This window comes from Molossus molossus, unplaced genomic scaffold (genome assembly GCF_014108415.1).
Source record: "Molossus molossus isolate mMolMol1 unplaced genomic scaffold, mMolMol1.p scaffold_m16_p_22, whole genome shotgun sequence".
In the NCBI taxonomy this organism is placed as follows: Eukaryota; Metazoa; Chordata; class Mammalia; order Chiroptera; family Molossidae; genus Molossus; species Molossus molossus.
Window position 1 is genome coordinate 16,153,955 of NW_023425358.1, and position 19,138 is coordinate 16,173,092.

Here is a 19,138-nt window from a genome sequence, read left to right on the forward strand (position 1 = left end):
GGCCCTGTATCTGGTTCACCTGGGGAGTGGGCCCCCTTCCTCAGTACCAAACTGTTCCCCCAGACAATGGCTGCAGACCCTGAGTCCAAGCTCTGGACTGTGGGACCTTGCCCACCCCTCCCCATACAGCTCTGTGCCCCACGGGTTTCTCTGAGGGATGGGATGGTGTGAGTCGAGGCTGGGGGCAGCACTAGGCACCCTTCCTTTGGCATCTGAAATGGCCTTGACTTAAGCAAGCTAGTTCCTTTGAAAACACTCCTAAAATCCATACCAGACTGTTCTTTGCAGAGACACAGACTTCCAGCAACAGGCCCAGTCTGCCCAGCCTGAGTCCTAGCCTGAAGGCCAGCCCCCTACTCACTACTGGGCCTATCTCATCTGCAGACAGACAAGAATGGCAATTTCTGACCTCCTGGGGCTACTATGCTTGGCAAGTAAGCTCAACAAATAACATTTCTGGTCCCTGGAGAATTGGGGGAACCACGCAACAGCAGTCCTGACCTCAACCTGTGTCCCCATTTTTCATCAACTTGACTGGAATTTAGAAGGTCTCCTGCATTTGTAATCATGGCAAACGTCAGTATATGGAGCAATTTTAATTGCACAGGTGACATCTCTGATGGGCCTTGGACACAACAGCCCCAAGAGCACAGCTGAATTCTAGTCCTGTGAATTGCCACACAATTTGGTCCGCTGTAGAACAGGGTTTGCAGATTGTTCCCCAAGGTCCCCAGGTTCATTTTCTGGCTTAGGCTAGGCTCCCCTTGCCTAAGGGTGCTAGCCTGCCAGCAGGGCTCCCCATCCACCTGCATCCAGGCTCTTCAACAAGGTCTGAGGAATGGCAGGTACTATGGTTGCATGAGACACAACCAGAGGAAGGAAATGAGTTTTGAGGCAGGGAAGAGAGATCATTTCCACCAAAGTGGCTTACAGCAGCTGGGACAGAATGGTCCCTGGGATTCTTGTTCTCAGAAAGGCAGAACAGTGCCTTCCCCATTGGGGTAGAATCACACAGGGCCTTCTGTCGGAACAGGGAGGGATGCATTTCCAGCCCATGCAGGAGCCTGCAGTACAGCATATGGGAGGAGGGGGGTCGCCCCAGGCTTAAACTCCAGCCTTTAGATTCCTGCCACAGCCCCTTCCCCCATGTGTCTAGATTGCCTCAGGTGGAAGTGGGAAATTGCTGACATGGATAAAGAACCAGGCAAAACTGACCAATTCCAAGCAAGCAGGCCAGATGGCCAGTCCACAGCTTTGGGAGGGCCATAGGCTGTGGCCAGAGCCCACAGTGGGGACTGTGTCAACAAGTTGTGAGTAGGTAGCACTGCCGTGTCTTTAATGGAGGCATGTCTGTGACAGAATACTTAGTGGAGGATATCTTCACTGACTTTTCCTTAGCACAGCCCAGGGCACTGATGTACACACAGGTATATGGGATCCTGAAGCCCCTCTGGAATCCAGGCCCAGTCCAGTGTGGTTGGCCCTGTGGGCTGGACGCTGACCTCAGGGCCCTTCACACTCCATAATTCATCTTGAAGGGCACCAAAATTCATCTTGAATCAGAGTCCATCTGCCCATAACTCTTGCCCACACACAAGCTCCAGGTGATAGGAGGAGCCCCCTTACACCAACCTTGGTGAGGGGGTGCTGTGTGGCCCCCACATCAAAGAGATCTTTGCAACATGACTTTGTGGTCAGATCCACAAGCTATGCTGGGTCCCTGCTGGGTGGAGGCCCCAAAGCCAGCTCCCTGGTGGGCTCTCCCCATTGCTGGGCCCTGGCCTGGACCCCTTCTCTTGCTATCATCACTAGGCCCTAGCTTCCCACCCACCTCTCCACCCCAGGAGAGGATGCCATCCGGGGAGCCTTCTTCACCATCCACTTCCTGTGGAACCTGTGTTGTCAGCAATGAAATGGGGCATTTGGAGCCCCCCTTGTCCTCTCAGCTCTCTTCTGATGCTCTAGGCACCCTTTTGGCCGGCAGGTCTGACCACTCTGTCACAGGCCTGAGGATTGCCAGCAGTTTTCGCAAGGGGCAGAGCAGGCATGGTCATTCACGTGTGGGCTGACACCGCCTGGGCCCTTATATGTCGGCGCCCAGCTCTGCACACTGCTTGTCAGAGATATGGGAGGCCAGGGAGTCTATGATGTCGAGCAGCAGCTGCTGGCTCAAGGAGCGCAGCGTAGGCAACTTGGAGACCTGCAGGAGGTGACCAAAAGGCCAGAACAGAATGGAACTGGATTCGTGTGAGGGCTGGGTGTGCTCCAGAGATGGGGTGAGGAGTGGCCAGTGGGTGGGTGGCTCTGCTTGGTTATCCCCAGGGCCCACTGCTGCAGAAGATAGCCAGATTCCAGGCACCCTCCCCGCCCCTGACCACTGGTAGAGTGGCTCCTGAATACGAGGGGTAAGCAAGGGCTGAGCCAGGAGGGCCCTGACCTTAGTGAACTGATGCACGATGATGTGCAGGCAGTGCCGCTTCATGTCCAACGCCTGCGTCTTATCAGCCGCCTCCAGGATCTGGAATGGCAGGTTCATTGAGGTGCTGCCCGACCTCTCACCCACCCGCCCAGGTTCAGGGAGTCCAGCAGGCACCAGGTATACTACCTGCAGCACATTCTGCACTGTCACATTCATCTCCAGGTTCTGCTTGCAGTATGCCTGCAGCCGGTTGTTGTAAAAGCCATAGTAGTAGGGGGCCGCAAACAGGTAGCTGGGGGAGCTGGTTAAGGAGCTGTCACCAAAGGAGACATCCTCCCGCTTACCACCCTCCTCCCAAGAGAGTTCCAGCCTGCCAGGGGCAGAAAAAAATCTGAGACTACACCTGGTCAGAACCAGGGGGCTCACCCCATCAGGAGGGTCTGGCATGGGTTCCTATCCAGGCAGATCACTGGCTTGATCTCTGCACAGACTCTGACCACTTAGGGGTCAAAGGCCCCATCAAAATTTAAAGGATAACAAAGAATCCTCTCCCCGGGAATATACCCATATGCATCTTTGCTGAACTGTCCTGTCTCCCAGAGCCCTAGAGGGCATCCTCGCACCCCATTTTCAGACCCCCACTGACGTAACATGACCAAGAATCACTCTATATCCATCTGCTTCTGTTGTATAGAGCAGTGACTGACCCCTTACTCTGAGCAGTCATGAGAGTCAAGAACCCACCCGTCTCTCCCTCAGTGTGGGCCGACCAACTACTTCAGAGAACCCTAGGAGAGCTCCAGGCACCAAGAAATCCTCAGGAAATCACCTGGCCAAGACCAGCCAGCCCAAGATAGATGCCGGAAGCCCCAGTGATGACCTAGGAGCGCCCTCAGGGTGAGGATGCAGCGAGTCCTCAGGAGGCATGTTGACCTCACCGTAGTAGATGTAGCGTAGCATGGACTCGAAGGCCTGCCTGCTGGGCACCATCTCCCCAATGGAGATGTTTACCTGCCCATCCTCAGGCATGAAGGACCGGAACATGGCCTCAAAGTAGCTGCAGACGGGGCGCAGAGGCCTGGCTCTCAGCAGATGTAGTCAACACTGGGGCCCGCCCTGCACGGCAGCTGCACTCCCACCTACCTGGAGCGGGCAGCCAGAATGGCCTTGTGGGCTGGCCTAGGGTGCCCATCCAGCAGCAGCGTGATGTCACAGAACTCTGCGCCTGCTCCCTCCAGGTATGCCTTCATGTCCTGGATCAGAGAGGTGCCTGGGGGGGTGGGGGGGCATGGAGGAACCCTGAGCAGGCACCTCCTTCCCCTTAGTAGACCCTACTCCTGGCTCAAGCCTCAGGGCCCCAGGGCACTTCCTGCACATCTGCCCATTTTGCTACTTTGAATGAACCTCCTCCAGGCCAGAGGCCTCCCATTCTGGCCCCCGAGGCACCACCAGACACTATCCTCAGCTCCAAACACACCCTCAGGCCTGCCCACCCCAGAGTCTGATCTCCCAAACTCAGCTCACTGAGCCTTCCTCTGGGCCTGGCACACCCTGTGTGCCTGCTTTGTGTCACCCAGAGCCAGTGGCCTGAGGCAGCACAGGCCCCAGGGAGAGGTCAGGATGAAGGAGCCTGTGTCCTCCCTTCCTAGGGGGAGCACAGGGAGGCAGTGGGAACATCTGAGGTCTGCAGGCTGTTCTCACTCCTCACGGCCCCAGATGTGGGTATGCCTAGAAGAGAAGCTTAGTGACTAATGGCTGTGACCCTGAGCACATTGCCCACTTCAGAGGTTTTCAGACCTGACATCATTCAGGGCAGGCATGCTTGCCAGAGAGGTGCCCTATGTCACCTCCAGAAATGGGCTCAGGAGGTTCCCTACCCTCAGGCACACAGCCCACTGTGGAAAGCCCCGTGGATTGGGCATTATTCCTTTAAGTGATACTGAACTGCCTCCCTCTTTTGCCCCTGTACTGGGGCAGCACTCTGGGGTCCTCCCTGCACCCAACTCTCCACCCCTGCCTGACAAACTGGCAGGTGATTCCATGGCTCCCAAGTCTCAACCAACATGAATGCCACCTGGCCAGCCACTGATAAGGAAGGGACGAGGCTCCCTACCAATGTCCACAGGCTGGTCTGAGGGGGCGCGGGGCGGTGGCTGCTGCTTTCGCCGAACAATTTCCACAATCAGTGGGGATGAGAGGTGCTCGAACTCCTTCATCATGATCACCTGGTTGAAGTGGGACTCCTTCACCACAAAGTTCAGGCAGTGCTCCTGGGACAGAAAGGCCAGGCAGGCAGCGGGGTCAGGCCTCAGCTTCCAACAGGGCACCAGACCGGGACAGAGGTTTGCAGGGTAGGTGGGGTGGGGTGGGCTGCAACGCACCTTCAGCTGGCCCAGCTGCAGCCTGGCAGCACTCTCACACACAACCAGCACGTTCTGCAGGTCCACAGAGGCCTCGATGTACTGCCGGCACAGCTGCTCCAAGCGGCACAGCTGGAAGCTCAGTGCCAACTTGTACACGTCCATGATGAGCAGCACGTCCTCCACATGGCCTACACCCAAGGGCTCCCTGAGCCTTACGGACCTTGGTCAGGGGAGGACAGGGCCCCGAGCTCCCTCCATAGACAACTGTGGGTGGGTTGGAGCTGCTAGGCAGCAGCGAAACCACGCACAGGTAGTCTCAGCCTCTGAGGCTCAGGCTGCCCACCTGCAAGTAGGGCTGCTCACACCCCACCCTGTTCCTGCTCCACCCCAGCCCAAGCAGACCTTTCCTCGGGTATTTGATCTTGTCGGTGTAGAGGAACTGCATGAGAACCTCGAAGGGCCGGGCCTCGGCCTCTCGGATGGCCACATGCAGCAGGGGTGGCCGAGCCCCACCCAGGGCCACACCAAGGGCTTCCCTGGGAGCCAGAGCTGCCTCCTCATCCAGCTTCTGTGGGAGGAGAAAGAGGAGCTTAAGGTCACCCCATGAATGCTGCTGCCCAGGTAGGGCCAGGCAGGGCAGCGCCTCACCTGGGCCAGTCGCTCCTTCGCCTGTACTATCTTCCTGCGGAGCCAGCGGCTTCGTGCTGTGACAATGGCCACGTGGCCCTGAACACACTCCTCCTTCTGCAGCAAGAATGACACCTTGGTGGAAGGGCATAAGAATCTTGCCCCAAAGAACACACAGGCTCAGCAAGCCAGGCAGGGACTTAGGGACTCAGGCACCAGTGGGCAGCCAGTATGCCTCTGGGTGCAAAGCCCCCACTCCACACCGTGTGTGGAGCTGGGCACAGGAAGGGCACCCACCTCACCCAGCACAAACTCCACATCACAGAACTGACGGCTCTCCCATAGCCGCCCATAGTCTTCATGGAGCGTGCACTTGGGGTAACAGGAAAACTGTAGGAGGAGACCCAGGTGTTACCAAGTAAAGACACAGTCATCCTGGCTTTGCCCCCTGCAGGCCATGGGTGCCCTTGAGGCTTCAGTTCCAAGCTCAGTTTAGCCTGGCTCCCTCCACTGACCCAGGGAGCTCCCAGAACTCTATTGGCTCTGCTATGAGCCCTCACCCTGCCCCACCAGCCACACCCTGCACTGTGGTTCCTACCTGCCTTAGCCTAGGGTCCCCCTCTCCACCCCAGCTGCCAGACTCCTCAGAAAGGCTGCCATCCCACCAGCTGCAACTCTGGCTCTGGATACCCTTGGACAAGTTCCACCCCTACCCACTGGGTCTGAGTTTTCATCATCAGGGCCTGCTCCCCCTGGCTGGCCCCACTGCAGAGTCAGTTCATGAGGTAACCACCTGCTCTGCAGGCCCGTGAGCCCCACCTGGAACCTGTACATCTCCCCACTACGGATGTTGTTGTCCACGGTGCCCCCGAAGATATACATGGCATCCGAGATCACAGCAGCCGCGTGGAAGAGCCTTCCGCTGGGCAGCTGGGTGGAGAGGGGGACAAGTCAGCAGGGTGAGAAAGGGTGGGGTTGGGTCTCCAGCTAGGTGAGGCCTGGAGTGGACCATACTGTGGGCAAGAACATGGCACCACTGGCCTTGAAGGAGGGGCTGGAGCAGGCTGCAAGCACAGGGCAGGAGGCAGGGCCTGTGTGGCCCACAGTGGACTCAGCAGGTGCTCAGTCTCATATGCTGCATTGACATGGCCCAGCCAGCAGGGCATAGGCTCCTGGCCCTCAGTTCCCTTACTGTGTGAACCCAACAAGTACTCTCTGAGTCTTGGTTTCTCCACCTTTGAGATGGGCTGATCACAGGCCCGGCTTCAGAGGGTGAGGGAGCAGTAACAAGGACACTGGCTCTCACCTCTGAGGCTGGTGGGGATGGCTGCTTGGCATTCGTGGTGCCAAAGTCCAGGCCAAACACATCTCGGGACTTCTTGAAGCCGCCCCGATCGTCAGAGGGCAGGGCAGGTGCCTCCTCAGAAGCAGCTGCTCGTTCTGGCACCTCAGCCCCACAAACCTGGTGGGAGACATGCGGGGGTGCCACCAGTCAGCAAGAGCCAGGCAGGCACCAGAGACACCAACAGCGCTGTGGGGACAGGTGGCAGGGAGGGAAGAGCTACAGGATGAGGGCTGAGTTGGGGAGCTGGGAGGACATCCTCAGCACAGTGCAAACACAGTGGGAAGTGGAATCTTACAAGCCTACAGGCTACAAGATGGGGGAATAGGCAGAGAGGCCCAGGGACGGGCCAGGATAGGTGTCCAGGGCTGAGGGCATCCTGGCCTTGCTCCTTGCTGGCTGTCTGACGCCCTGGGAGCACCGAGGCTGTGAGGAGGTGGGAGCAGGTGGGTTAGGAACACACCCCAGGCCACAAGCCCTGGGTCCCCTCACAACACCCGGCAGTGCTCACTTCGCTGTCCGAACTGGGCTGGACAACCTCCCAGGTCTGGAAGTCCACATCATAGCAGTGTAGCTCATTGGGCAGAGTGTTGTCAGCTGCACCCCCAAACACATAGAGGTGGCGGTCAAAGGCCACCATCGTGTGCCCGTAGCGCCGCTGGGGGGGCGGCGGGGAGCCCCGAAGCAGGTGCTCAGTGGGAATGCGTGTCCACCTGGGAATACGCAACACAGAATCAGTGCAAGGCAGAGACTTCTGTTCCCCTGAGGCCTCCACCTGGGCTCTGAGGTCCCCCCACTATAGGCTCAGTCTGCAAAGTGTCCTGAAACCCCTGGGAGACTTTTCCGGGCTGAGGGAGGGCCACAGTGCATGTGCCCAGTGTCCCTTGTCCCATTTTGCTCTGGAACCAGCTCCGCCCACCTTTGTGTGGGGAACAAGGTGCAAGCTGGGTGGGAGGCTGCCTGGGGGCTGGCCTGTGAGGAAGATGGCAACACAGTGACTCCACCCAAAGGGGCCACCAGAGTCACCCAATACCCACCCAGCTGCTGCTGGTGGCCGAGTCTTTCATGGTTTTCTTCCTACTCTATCCCCTTAACCCCAAGCTGTAGCTCTGCCCCCTAGTTCTGGCCTGGGCCCCTTGTCCTGCAACCCTCTGCCTTCTAGATGCACCTTCTTTAGCCTGCTCCACAGGACACCGTGGCCCAGGTGCAGCCCTCAAGCCCTGTGTCCCCCCCAATACCTTCACCTCCGTGAGGACCCCCTTGCAGGTCAGCCACCTGGCCAGTTGGCCAGAGCCTGCATGTCTGCCCCAAACCTTCCCCAGTCTGGTTATACCCGGCCTCTACCCATGCCCCTCACTTCTCTAGGTCTGCCCCTGCCTGCTCTGAGCCCTCTGACACCCACTGTCCTGAGGACCAAGGCCAGGGTGGAGCATCGGGCCTGTGTGCAGTGTGTCTCTCCTCCCAGGCCTGGCCACTCCAGGACAGGCATCAGCAGGGTTTCCCCTGCCCAGGATGCCCAGCCTTCCTACTTCCCAGCTGATACCCTGGTCTCTAGGGCAACTCCAAGTTCCCTCCGGAGCCTCTCTAACCTGCAGCCAAAGCTCCATTTCCTCTCCTCTACTAACTCCTAGAGCCAATGCCTGACCCTCGCCTTAGTCCCCATCACAGGGATCGAGGGCTGGCCAGCAGTCAAGAACATCATAGGCTGAAAGCTCTCAGGGCCCAGACACCCCTCCAGTTTTCTGCCATCATATGAGATCTATGCCAGGCATATTTGTTACTGGTGGCACTGACAATGCCATCCATGGGGCTGGGGTGCTCTTTGCTCAAAGAGGGGAAACAAAAAACAAAAAAAACTAAAAGCCCTGGCTGGTTTGGCTCAGAGGTTAGAGCGTCGGCCCACAGTCAAGAGAGACCCGGGTTCGGCTCCCACTAAGGGCATGTACCTCAGTTGCAGTTTGTCCCCGGCCCTGGTTGGTCGTGCGGGTGGCAGCCACTTGATGTGTCCCTTTCACGTCGATGTTTCTCTCTCTCTCTCTCTCTTCCTCTCTCTCCCTCCCACTTTATCTGTACAAAAAATGGAAAAATGTCCTCGGGTGAGGATAAGAAAAAAAAAAAAGAGGGAGGCCACCCAGCATCTATCTTGCTGAGTTGCAGCCACACCAAGGGGCCTGCAGGGGGCCTCAGGCCCAGTCTGTACAAAGACACCACACATCCCCTTTCCGGGAGAGAGGACAGCTGGCCCTGCCTTACTTGGGAGCTCACAAGGATGGCTCCAGATGCAGGCACGGGGTGCCGGCCAAGGGCCCCACCACCAGGACACTCACATCTTGTCCTTGAATTCAAACTGGAAGAGGTTGTTGGTTATCTTGGCTCCACTCTGCCCTGAGAACACAAACATCTTGTCCCTGCAAACAGCCACTGGGAAGTTGCAGCACGATGGTGGGATCTCGCCACTCTGGACCACCTGTGGGGATGGGGAGGCAGTTCAGCCCAGGACCTTCACAGGACCCAGAGTACACATCTGTGCTTACATGGCTGAGCTGGGACTGCCTTTATTCCTGAAGTTTCTTCTGTGAATGAGGGGTTATATGTCACTCTTTGCAGAACAACCTAAAGCCACACCCTCCTAAACTGGGGTTAAAATCATCACTAAAGAAGAAAGAAACCCCCCAGGGAAAGACAGTAGAGCAATTGGACAGATTGGTCTCGAAAAAGCAGCCAGTGGGATAGCGGGTGACATGCTGTCCTCACTATGTTCAGATAAGGGTGGGTTATACCTGAACCACATCAATCACCTGTGACAGGCTGCCATGCAAAGCACAGAGTCTTTGGTCACTAGGGAACTGCCACTGGAACCGGCATGAGGGCCAGGCAGGTCAGTGGGAAGGGCGAGGCAGAGGACAAGGCTGGGCTTTGGCAAAAGAAGCAAAGCAGCCTCCAGCCCAACCCACCTTGGCCCACCCCAGTCCCTGAGTGCCTCACCTCACTGCCTCCTGTACCCACCCCGTTTCCCTGCACCCCTCACCTCCCTTCCCCCCCTGCCCCCTATAATCCCATATCCCCCTGCCTCTCCACAACCCCACCTCAGCCCCACAGCCCCTTACCTCCTCCCAGCATGTGAGCTCTCGGTCCTGCAGACCAATGGTCCACATATCATTCAACCTACATGAGGACAAAGGGGTCAGAATGCCTACCGCTGGGGCTGGCTGTCAGCTGGGCCTGGGCGTGGCCAGGAGGGATGACTCCAGGGAAGAACAACCCATCACTTGGGACTCTGACCAGGGGACTCTAAGGCAACCATGCAGTTGAGGGGCTGTGGGGACTACCTGAGGCCCTGTTATGCCAGGCCCCTGCCCAACCCAGGCAAGAAGAAAGGCCTCATTCCCAACATCTAGGGCAGGGGACAGGGTCAGTCCCTCAGCTGATCCCTGGAGCTAGGACTTCAGAGAGGCCACATTCACAGAAATTGCACTGTCTAGAGTTTTATAATGATGAAGTTTTGGGGAATGAGCACATGCTGTTTTTATAATCAGAAAAATACAGCAAAGTCAATTACTAAAATCAGAAGGAAAATGTCTATGACGTAAGCAGCAACTCTGTTGTGCTCTGTAGAGGAGGGCCCGAGTCTGAGCCCTGCTGCTGCCACCCACCTGCTCACTTGCCCTTTAGGGTCATTCCTTGCCGTGGGCCTGCACATTCTCACCCTAGAAATTCAAGGGGCCACCTCTCCCACGCCCCAGCTCTGATGACCCCCAGCTATTTACTCTGGAGACTTATACGAAAGCTGTACAAACATGGGCCAGGCTTGATGCTGCCTCAGACACCCTAGGAGGGGCCTCAGGGGTGCCAGTCCTTCTGACCATTGTGGGGTAGGGCAGGGGCTCCATTCAGTGGCCACCATCCTCATCCTGACCATTTTCCTCTCCCCATCACCCCCTTCCCCCACACCCACCCTCCTGAGAGCCCTCTAAAACCAAGAAGGCCCACTCTGTGCCCCAATACACTGGGCCACTCAGAGGTGGAGTGCACAGGCCAGGCCACCACCTACCTGGCATTGCCATCATAGCCAGCAAAGATCCATAACTTGTCACTGTACACCGTGGCACCATGGGCTGACCTGGCGACTGGCAACCTGGAGCATAAGATGGAGAGGGAATGAGGCCACTCAGTGCAGACCCGAGCCTCCTAACCCTACAAGGCTAGTCCACTGGCCACAGCCCTGCAAGTCCTGCCAAGCCCCGGGACTGCCGTGTCCACATCTGTTGACACTGGGACTCCAGGGTCTCCAGTCAGGATATAATCAACAGCACGAGGGGGCTGAGCTCATGTGGCACCAGGTCACTGATGATGCATTCAGATAACCATAGAGCACAGTCTTCTCCCAGCTGTTACCAAAATATCAAAGGGGGTGCTCGCAACACAGGACCATTGAAGCGCCCATCACAGAACATTCAGGTCCCTTCTACTACCTGAAAGGAGGCAATCGAAGAGATGGGAGGAGTCTGCAAACAGGTGCAGCTTGGAATCAGCACCAACTCCCAGCTCCCAGGCCTCTCTGAGCCTCAGGCTTTTCATCTGTAATGCTACAGGGCCAGAGAGCCTGCAGAATAACCCCCAAAGGTTTAACCGTCTCTCACCGTCCTTCAATTTTCCACTCTGTCCACTGGCCAGTTGCAAACTTGTATTCAAAGAGGTCATTTTTATTCTTCAAGTTAGAATTGGAATAAATGTCCCCAGTATATCCCCCTGGGTAAAGAGAAAGAAACCGTCACACCCAAAGGCAGCATTTCAGAGTCCTCAATCCCAGGGGATGAGGGCAGAATCTGGCCACATTGAAAATGCATTCCAGAACTTCCTCCGCACACCTTGGGAGCACCTACTGGGTGCCTATCTCTGTGCTGGGCTCTGGGAGAAGGAGCCCAGAGAGGAGCAGGACCCAATTCCCTGTCCCTGGCAGGAAGAGAAAGCCACCTTCTAGCCCAGTCACAGAGGCAGACCATTCCAACCCCAAGAGATCAGACTGAGTAATAGACAGAGAGAGGCCAGCCAAGCACAGCATGTGGGCCTGGGCCTTGATGGGAGGACAGGGGATTCTCGGCTTGGGAGGTGACCTGCAGCTCACCAAAGACGAACATGCTGCTTCCATAGACCACGGCTGAGTGGTGGTAGCGGGGAGCTGGCGGGGTCCCAGTGGTGAAGGCCCTGGCAGGGGAACAAGAGGCAATGGATGTCAGCAGTATTTTGAAGGTAATACCTGTACCATTATAAAAACTTTTTTTAGAAAATTGCCAATAAGAGGCTGGTGTGGCTCAGTAATTGAGCATCGACCCATGCACCAAGAGGTCGCCGGTTCGATTCCCAGTCAGGACACATGTCCAGGTTGTGGGCCAGATCCCCGTCGGGGAGCATGCAGGAGGTGGCCAATCGATGTTCTCTCTCATTGATGTTTCTATCTCTCTCCCTCTCCCTTCCTCTCTCTCTAAAATCAATAGAGAAAAAAAAAAATTAAAAAAAAAAAGAAAAGAAAAAAGCCAAAAACAAAACAAAAAAAAAACAGTAAAATTTATGGACAACAGTTTGCCAGAAACCATCATCCATACCTGGTGACTTCCCCTACACATTCCTGTGTATATTATGGCTCTGAGTAATTTTTTTTAAATGGAATCATGTGGTAGATATTTTGTAATATGCTTTTTCAACCAAACAATAGACTATAAGTAGGTCTTCAAGCTACTTTCGAATCATCATCACCCCCATTCTCACACCTGCACTATATTCTGCAGCATGGGTGGTCCACAAATTTTACTGTCAGATTAAAAACCCATTTATGCCCTGGCAGGTTTGGCTCAGCGGTTAGAGCGTCTGCCTGCGGTCCCGAGAGACCCGGGTTCGGTTCCCGCTAAGAGCATGTACCTCGGTTGCAGTTTGTCCCCGGCTCTGGTCAGTCGTGCGGGTGGCAGCCACTTGATGTGTCCCTTCACGTTGATGTTTCTCTCTCTCTCTGTTCCTCTCTCCCCCTCCTACTCTACCTGAACAAAAAATGGAAAAATGTCCTCGGGTGAGGATAAAAAAAATAAAATAAAAACCCATTTATAATCTGGCTGGTGTGGTTCAGTGGTTGAGCGTCGACCCATGCACCAAGAGGTCACCAGTTTGATTCCTGGTCAGGCAGGGCACATGCCCAGATTGTGAGTCCAATCCCTAGTGAGGGGCAATCAGGAGGCGGCCAAGCAATGTTCCCTCTTACTGATGTTTCTATCTCTATCTCCCTTTCCCTTCCTCTCTCTCGAAAAAAAATCAATAAAGAAAAAAAAAATTTTTTTTTTCAAATAAAATGAAGTGTGAGAGAAACAACAGAAATTTCTGTGGCAATCCCAGTGCTATCCAGATCTCCTCAGCAGAGGGTGGGCAGTGTGGGGTAATACCACCCTGGCATGCCAGGTTCAGCAGAGTGGGCCCTGAGCCCTGACATCCTCCTCTGTCAAAGGGGGTGGTCAGACCCCACCCTAGATGGCTGCAGGGGACTGAGAGAGCTGCGCACAGAGCTCCTGAACAGAGCGTGGCACCCAAGGGGCTCAGTGAACCTGTGCTTCTGCACAAGCAGATGGAAGAGCTTCAGAGGAAGCCCAGTAACTCCTAATGCCTCGATCTATTCTCCCCGCTTAATTATGAGCTGCCCCCAGTCAGGGTCTGGACTGCAGGGCACAACTACACAGTGCTCAGAGGGCTGGTGTCTTGTCCAAGGCTACATAGCTGGGGAGGGCCATCTACAGGAGGGAGGCCAGGGTCCACATGATGATCACTGCCTGTGTGGGGTCTCCTGGCAGAAGATAGGCCCCATGGGGCAGGGAGGGGAGAGGAGCCCCTGCAGCAGCAGAGTCACTCCTAGAGGGCTCTCCATGTTGGCTCCAGCCCCTGGCCTGGGAGATAGGCTTGGTGACCAAAGGGCTCTCTTGAGACAGACTTTAAGGACCCACCACCGGATCAAACAGATCCCCTAAATAACAGATTCAGAATAATAAATCTCAGTCATGGACTGGAAAAGAAACCCAAGAGATAGAACACTGAGAGAGGCACTGGGCGTGGCATGGGAAGAAAGGTTGTTATCTCCTCCTTGAAGCTATCAGGGCCCAAAACCGTGCTACTGAGTTCTGGGAGAAAGAGGAGGGACTTGGACCTCAGGAGGCCACCCACCTGCACCAGGAGCAGTCCTTCACATCAAACCGCAGGAGGTCATTGAGCATCGTCTTCCTGAAAGAGAGCCAGGGAGAGGTGGACTCGGTCCTCATCTGCTCTGCAGAGCGTCACCCAGCCAAGACTGAGAAGATGGACACTGCAGCCCAGGGTGGGGGTGCGTTGTTTTGGGAGACTTACCTGGGTCAGACAACCAGCTGATGACCTGAGGGACCAGAGAGATGACCAACCACAAAGGAAGTTCCTGAGCTGGCACATGCACAGGGGCTGCCTGCCAGGAGTCAGCACCAAAGCATGATCTGGCCACCCCACAGCTGACTTGAGGGCTCACACCTCACCCCGGGCTCCAGAATCCCCATTTGCATATCCCAGTGCCCCCTTCTCTAAGGCTATGCCACCACAATGCAGACACTTGCTCACATCTCAGGGGAGGCCCTTGCCTTCTCGCTGTTCTTCCTGCCACCTCTTTATCACAAAGCCAGTGTCGCAACTACATTTTAGCGGGAACCGAACCCGGGTCTCTCTGAACCGCAGGCCGATGCTCTAACCGCTGAGCCAAACCGGCCAGGGCGCAACTACATTTTAAAGACACAGCCCCGGCCAGTTTGGCTCAGCGGTTAGAGTGTCAGCCTGCGGTCCAGAGAGACCTGGGTTTGGTTCTCGCTAAGGGCATATACCTCGGTTGCAGTTTGTCTCCGGCCCTGGTTGGGTTGTGTGGGAGCCAGCCACTCAATGTGTCCTTCTCACATCGATGTTTCTCTCTCTCTCTCTCTCTCCCTCCCACTCTATCTAAACAAAAATGGAAAAATGTCCTCGGATGAGGATTAAAAAACAAAAACAAAAACACAATAAAACAGCCCTGGCCAGTTTGGCTCAGCGGTTAGAGCGTTGGCCTGCAGACCAGGGAGTCCTGGGTTCGGTTCCCACTAAAAGCATATAGCTCGGCTGCAGGTCATCCCCAGCCCCAGTTGGGGTTGTGCGTGTGGCAAACAATCGATTTGTCTCTCTCATGTCGATGTTTCTCTCTTTTTCTTCCTTCCTCTCTCCCTCCTGCTCTATCTGAAGATAAATGCAAAAATATCCTCATGTAAGGATAAAATAAAACAAAGACACAATAAAACAGAGTGGTGAATACACAATACAATATACAGATGGTGAATTATAGAATTGTACACCTGAAATCTATATAATTTTTTTAACCAATGTCACCCCAATAAATTCCATATAAATAAATTAATTAAATAAATAAACAAACAACAACAACAAAAAGGTACAATAAAACAGAAAACAAATCCACTGGCCATAGCACCACCTAACACAACCTGCATATTACCACCCAGCCCTTGTCACTAAGAGGGAAGAAGGGTGTCAACCCAACAGAAACCCAGTACGCCCTGCACACCAGCCCAGGCAAGGCCTGTGCTGGGTGCCCCCTGCACTGCCTAGCTCAATCCGCACCAGATGGCTGAGCTCTCCACCTCCATTTACAGAAAATGAAACAAAAGGGAGATAAAAGGACCTGTCTGAGGCCATGCATCCAGAAAGCCAGGAACTAGGAAGCAGAGATGTGACAGTAATTCCTCCCTTCTCCCATCTGTCCTCTGCCCCCCCCCCCCCCCCAGCCAGGGCAGGCCATCTTTCTTTGTACCCAGTCTACAAAGTTACAACTAGATTGAGACAAATCTGTATCCTGTTTCTTAGTGTCACATTGTAGCAAAAGTACTTCTGCTTGTTGCTCCACAGTTCCTGCTACAGAAGTGTCTGCTAGAGAAGTGACACTTCTGGGGATGTTCCCCACCACTGCCCTGTGCTGGACATCAGACCTTTTCTGGTTTGAGAGATTATCATTAAGGTTCCAGTAAATGTCTTTATTTTATTCCTTCATGTGACAAAGATTTGTTGAATTGTCTGGGTGCTGGAATACAGGCCCTGCTCTGGAGGAGACAGATAACAAACATCTGTGTGTTCTGGGACCAATGGAGCCCAAAAGAGGTGCAGTTGGTCCAGGTATTTGGGGAAGGCCTCACTCACAGGTGATTCAGAGGAAGAGCAGGAGGGTGAGCAGGAGGGAACAGCTAGTGCAAGGACCTATGCAGGATTCTTGGTACAATCAGAACACTGCAAGGCATGGGTGTGGCCCAGCACAGTGCAGGGCGAAGGCGGGGGGGGGGGGGGCACACTGATGGCCAAGAGGGCTGGGGCTTTTAATCAGAGAGGTGGGGAGACATCCCAGATTTATGAGCCAAGGAGGAACACACTCTGACTTGCATTTTCAAATGGATCCCTCTGGCTGTTCATTGAGAAGAGACTGTGGGGGATATGAGCTGGAAGCCAGGGGACCATGCCCAAGGAGACCATCTACCCATTCTACAGGCTCTTATGGGATCCTGCCTACCCTGTCAGCCCCAAGTCAGCTTCCCCAGGAGTCCTTCCCCAGGACCAAGGCTGCAGTACCAATCAGAGGCCATTCTTTCCCAGGCTTCACACAGGTCCTGTGATTGAGAGGCAAGGATAGGACTCATGAACAGGATGGACTGTGTGCAGACACTGCACCCTCAACACAGGGAAACTTCTATGCTAAGCCCCTCACAGCCTTGTGCACACTCACCCTCACGAGCACCTTGCAAAAGCAGCACATAGCCACCCCACATACAGAGAAGGAGACCAGAGTGCAGTTAGTGCTGTTAAGCCACCTGTCCCAGCCCAAAGCCACAAAGCTCTAACTTAAACTGAGCCTTGCCTGTCCAAAAGACAAACTTCAGCCCCATATCCAGCAGGCTCTCAACCCTCCCGGATGCCTGGTGGGCATCCCTGGCCTTTCCTGAGCACATCAACAAATTAAGACAGGAAACCCTGTTCAGACCTAGACCCAGTGCTATTCTGTACTATCCCACCTCCAGGCCACTGCCCACATTGATCCCTCTGCTTGGCACACTCTTCCCCTTTTGTGTAGCTTACTCTTACTCATCTCTCAGGTCATCAACCCTTCCATAAAGGCTTCCCTGACAAGATCAGAACCCCCCTCCCCTGGTCCTGTGCCTGCTGCACCTGTGCCTGTGTCCAGTCCCTGACATGGCCCAGCCCACACTAAGACATGTCTTTCCCTCTGGGGAGGTTCAGCTCCTGGGGAACAAGTCAGAGGTAAACATGCTCAGAGAAGAAAGTGGCTGCATAAACCAAGGGTTCACCTTGGCCATTATCTTCCAACAAAGGAAACCAGACACAGCTTAACTGGGAACAGTTCAGAGAATGGAGGTGTGCTCAACAACAGAACATCTTGTCATTGCAAGGAACGTTGTTTGCCAGGAATTTATAGCAATGTGGGAAAACCCTCCCACAAAATGAAAAATGTGGAAAATAAATAAAACTGTCCTCCATATGTTCTCAGCTGCTACGTGAGCATGTGAGTGAGACTCAGAGAAGTGCAAGAAAGGAAATGTGCCAGGGCAGATATGTTTCTTTCAAGGCTGTGTCCACCCATTCAAAACAAAAGAGACATTTCTGTGTCCTGAGCATATGCTACCCACTGGATGCTGTGGTGAGGGACTTGAGTACAGGTAACCTTACAGATTGGGAAACTGAGGCTGAGTGATTAGCTAACATTTGTAAAGATAGTAGTGGAGCTGCAGAAGCCCAATCCAAACCACCATCTAATCCCAACATTCAGATGCTCAGACTCACTCACCCATTGTCTCCACCAAATACATAGATGGCATCTTTATAGGCCACCACTGTGTGCTTGCTGCGCCTGGAAAGAAACAAGGGGTGGGCAGTGGTAAGCCCAGGGCACCCAAGGAATAAGACCAAGCACTGGGGCTGCCACAGAAGTTGAATAACACCTCTCAACTACCAAGATTAACAGATATCCCTAAATCCCACCAATACCCAAAAAACCCCTGCATGTGGGGAACCCTGTCACTGCCCTGGGACTCTCTGGACTCCTCATCCCACTACAGAGCACCCGGAACCTCAGCTGGAGACCCACAAATACAACATAACTCTAGTATCCTGGCCCTGGCCACCCCGCTGCGGGACTCCTTCAAAACCCCCGTCACTGCCCTGGGCACCGTCCTGGACACCACCATTCCTCCCCCTCCATAACTAGAACCAGCTCCAGGGCACCACACCCAAGCCTCGCCCCTGGAACCCACCATGAAACCCTCTCAGGCATCCCTCCACCCCCAAGATCCCTAAACCACGCCGTACCGAGCCCCCACGAACTCGTCGCAGGGCGGGAGGCGCCGCCAGCGATGCACTGTCTCAAAGGGCCCGAAGTTGAGCGTCAGGTACTCGACACTGTCCGAGCAGCTATGGTCAAAGTCCACGCTCGGAGCTACCTTGGACCGCGCGGCGCCGGCCAGGGCTCCGGTCCCGATCGGGCCCCCTGAGCCCCCCGTCCCAGCCATCCTGGGTCCACGCCGGACGGATCACCGGGTCCGCGGGACGTGCAGCCACCGCCCTGGGCCTCCCCCCGAGGGACTACATTTCCCGGCGAGCACTGGGCTGAGGCGCAGCACTTCCGGCCAGCGTCGCGCTTTGGTCCGTCCGCGCTTCCCGACAAGCCTAGCGCTCGTAGTGGCCCAGCGGCCGGGCGGAGCCCCTGAGACCCAAAGCTGCATCAAGTGCGTAACCTTCTGGGAAACATTTCCCGCGGAGTGCCGGCGCCGGATCCCCAGTCCCGTCTGACTACACTTCCCCGGCGCCTGCCTGTCCACACGCCACCCGGAGATCGGCCTCAGATCCCGGCATGCCTTGTCTGCGCGGGGCTCGGCTGTGGTCGTCCGACGCTCCCGGGATCTCTGGTGAATGGTTCCGAGCTCGCAGCAGCCGCCACAGGCAGCCCAACTATCCCCTTTCTGCGCAGGCCCCCCAGCCCGAACCCCCTCGTCTGTCCTCGATATTCATATTGGCTGAGAGGCAGCGTGGCGCAGAGGCTCCGGATTCTCATTTCTACTTTATAGCAGAGCCTCAGTTGCTTCACCTGCGAAATGCCGCTTTGGTAGGCACTGGCTGCTTGGAGAAGCATGAGGTCTGTCTCAGGACCCATCTCCTACAGCCCTAAGTGGGCAAATGCCCCCTAGCTGCCAAACTGTTGCTATCTCTGAGCTCTGAAGAAGCACGTCCTGTCTCAAGCCCTTTGCACCTGCAGTTCTACCTGAATCAAAATCCAGAACCAAAACACTGGTTGGA

General features: G+C 55.2%; 1 protein-coding gene across 2 annotated transcripts; it reads right to left on the reverse strand.

Moving 5' to 3' along the window:
- Positions 1-68: 68 nt before the first annotated feature.
- On the reverse strand, positions 69-18,402 carry LZTR1 (leucine zipper like transcription regulator 1). 2 transcript variants are annotated; one of them, XM_036276795.1, is made up of 21 exons: positions 18,155-18,402; positions 17,634-17,696; positions 13,949-14,005; positions 11,877-11,956; positions 11,392-11,500; positions 10,803-10,886; positions 9,859-9,916; positions 9,079-9,218; positions 7,263-7,464; positions 6,716-6,871; positions 6,229-6,339; positions 5,707-5,799; positions 5,431-5,526; positions 5,185-5,350; positions 4,801-4,970; positions 4,533-4,689; positions 3,563-3,689; positions 3,327-3,476; positions 2,606-2,711; positions 2,438-2,518; positions 69-2,200 (listed from the first exon to the last, which is right to left on the reverse strand). In XM_036276795.1, exons 1-21 carry the CDS (start codon positions 18,352-18,354, stop codon positions 2,084-2,086), a joined length of 2,523 nt encoding a protein of 840 aa, XP_036132688.1. In that variant the 5' UTR covers positions 18,355-18,402; the 3' UTR covers positions 69-2,083. The 2 variants fall into 2 exon arrangements, with proteins under 2 accessions (XP_036132688.1, XP_036132689.1); XM_036276796.1 differs by lacking the exon at positions 3,327-3,476 and having other exon boundaries at positions 2,606-2,732.
- Between the last annotated feature and the right edge of the window lie 736 nt (positions 18,403-19,138).

What these genes read in the sequence shown, in the direction of transcription:
- LZTR1 (XM_036276795.1), bottom strand. Translation starts at nt 18,354, where the DNA reads ATGGCTGGGACGGGGGGCTCAGGGGGCCCGATCGGGACCGGAGCCCTG. An exon ending in AAGGACTGCTCCTGGTGCAG is followed by an intron (nt 11,957 to 13,948) that starts GTGGGTGGCCTC and finishes TTCCCCTGCCAG; the next exon opens with GGCCTTCACCACTGGGACCC. An exon ending in TGCAGCTGGGCCAGCTGAAG is followed by an intron (nt 4,690 to 4,800) that starts GTGCGTTGCAGC and finishes TTTCTGTCCCAG; the next exon opens with GAGCACTGCCTGAACTTTGT.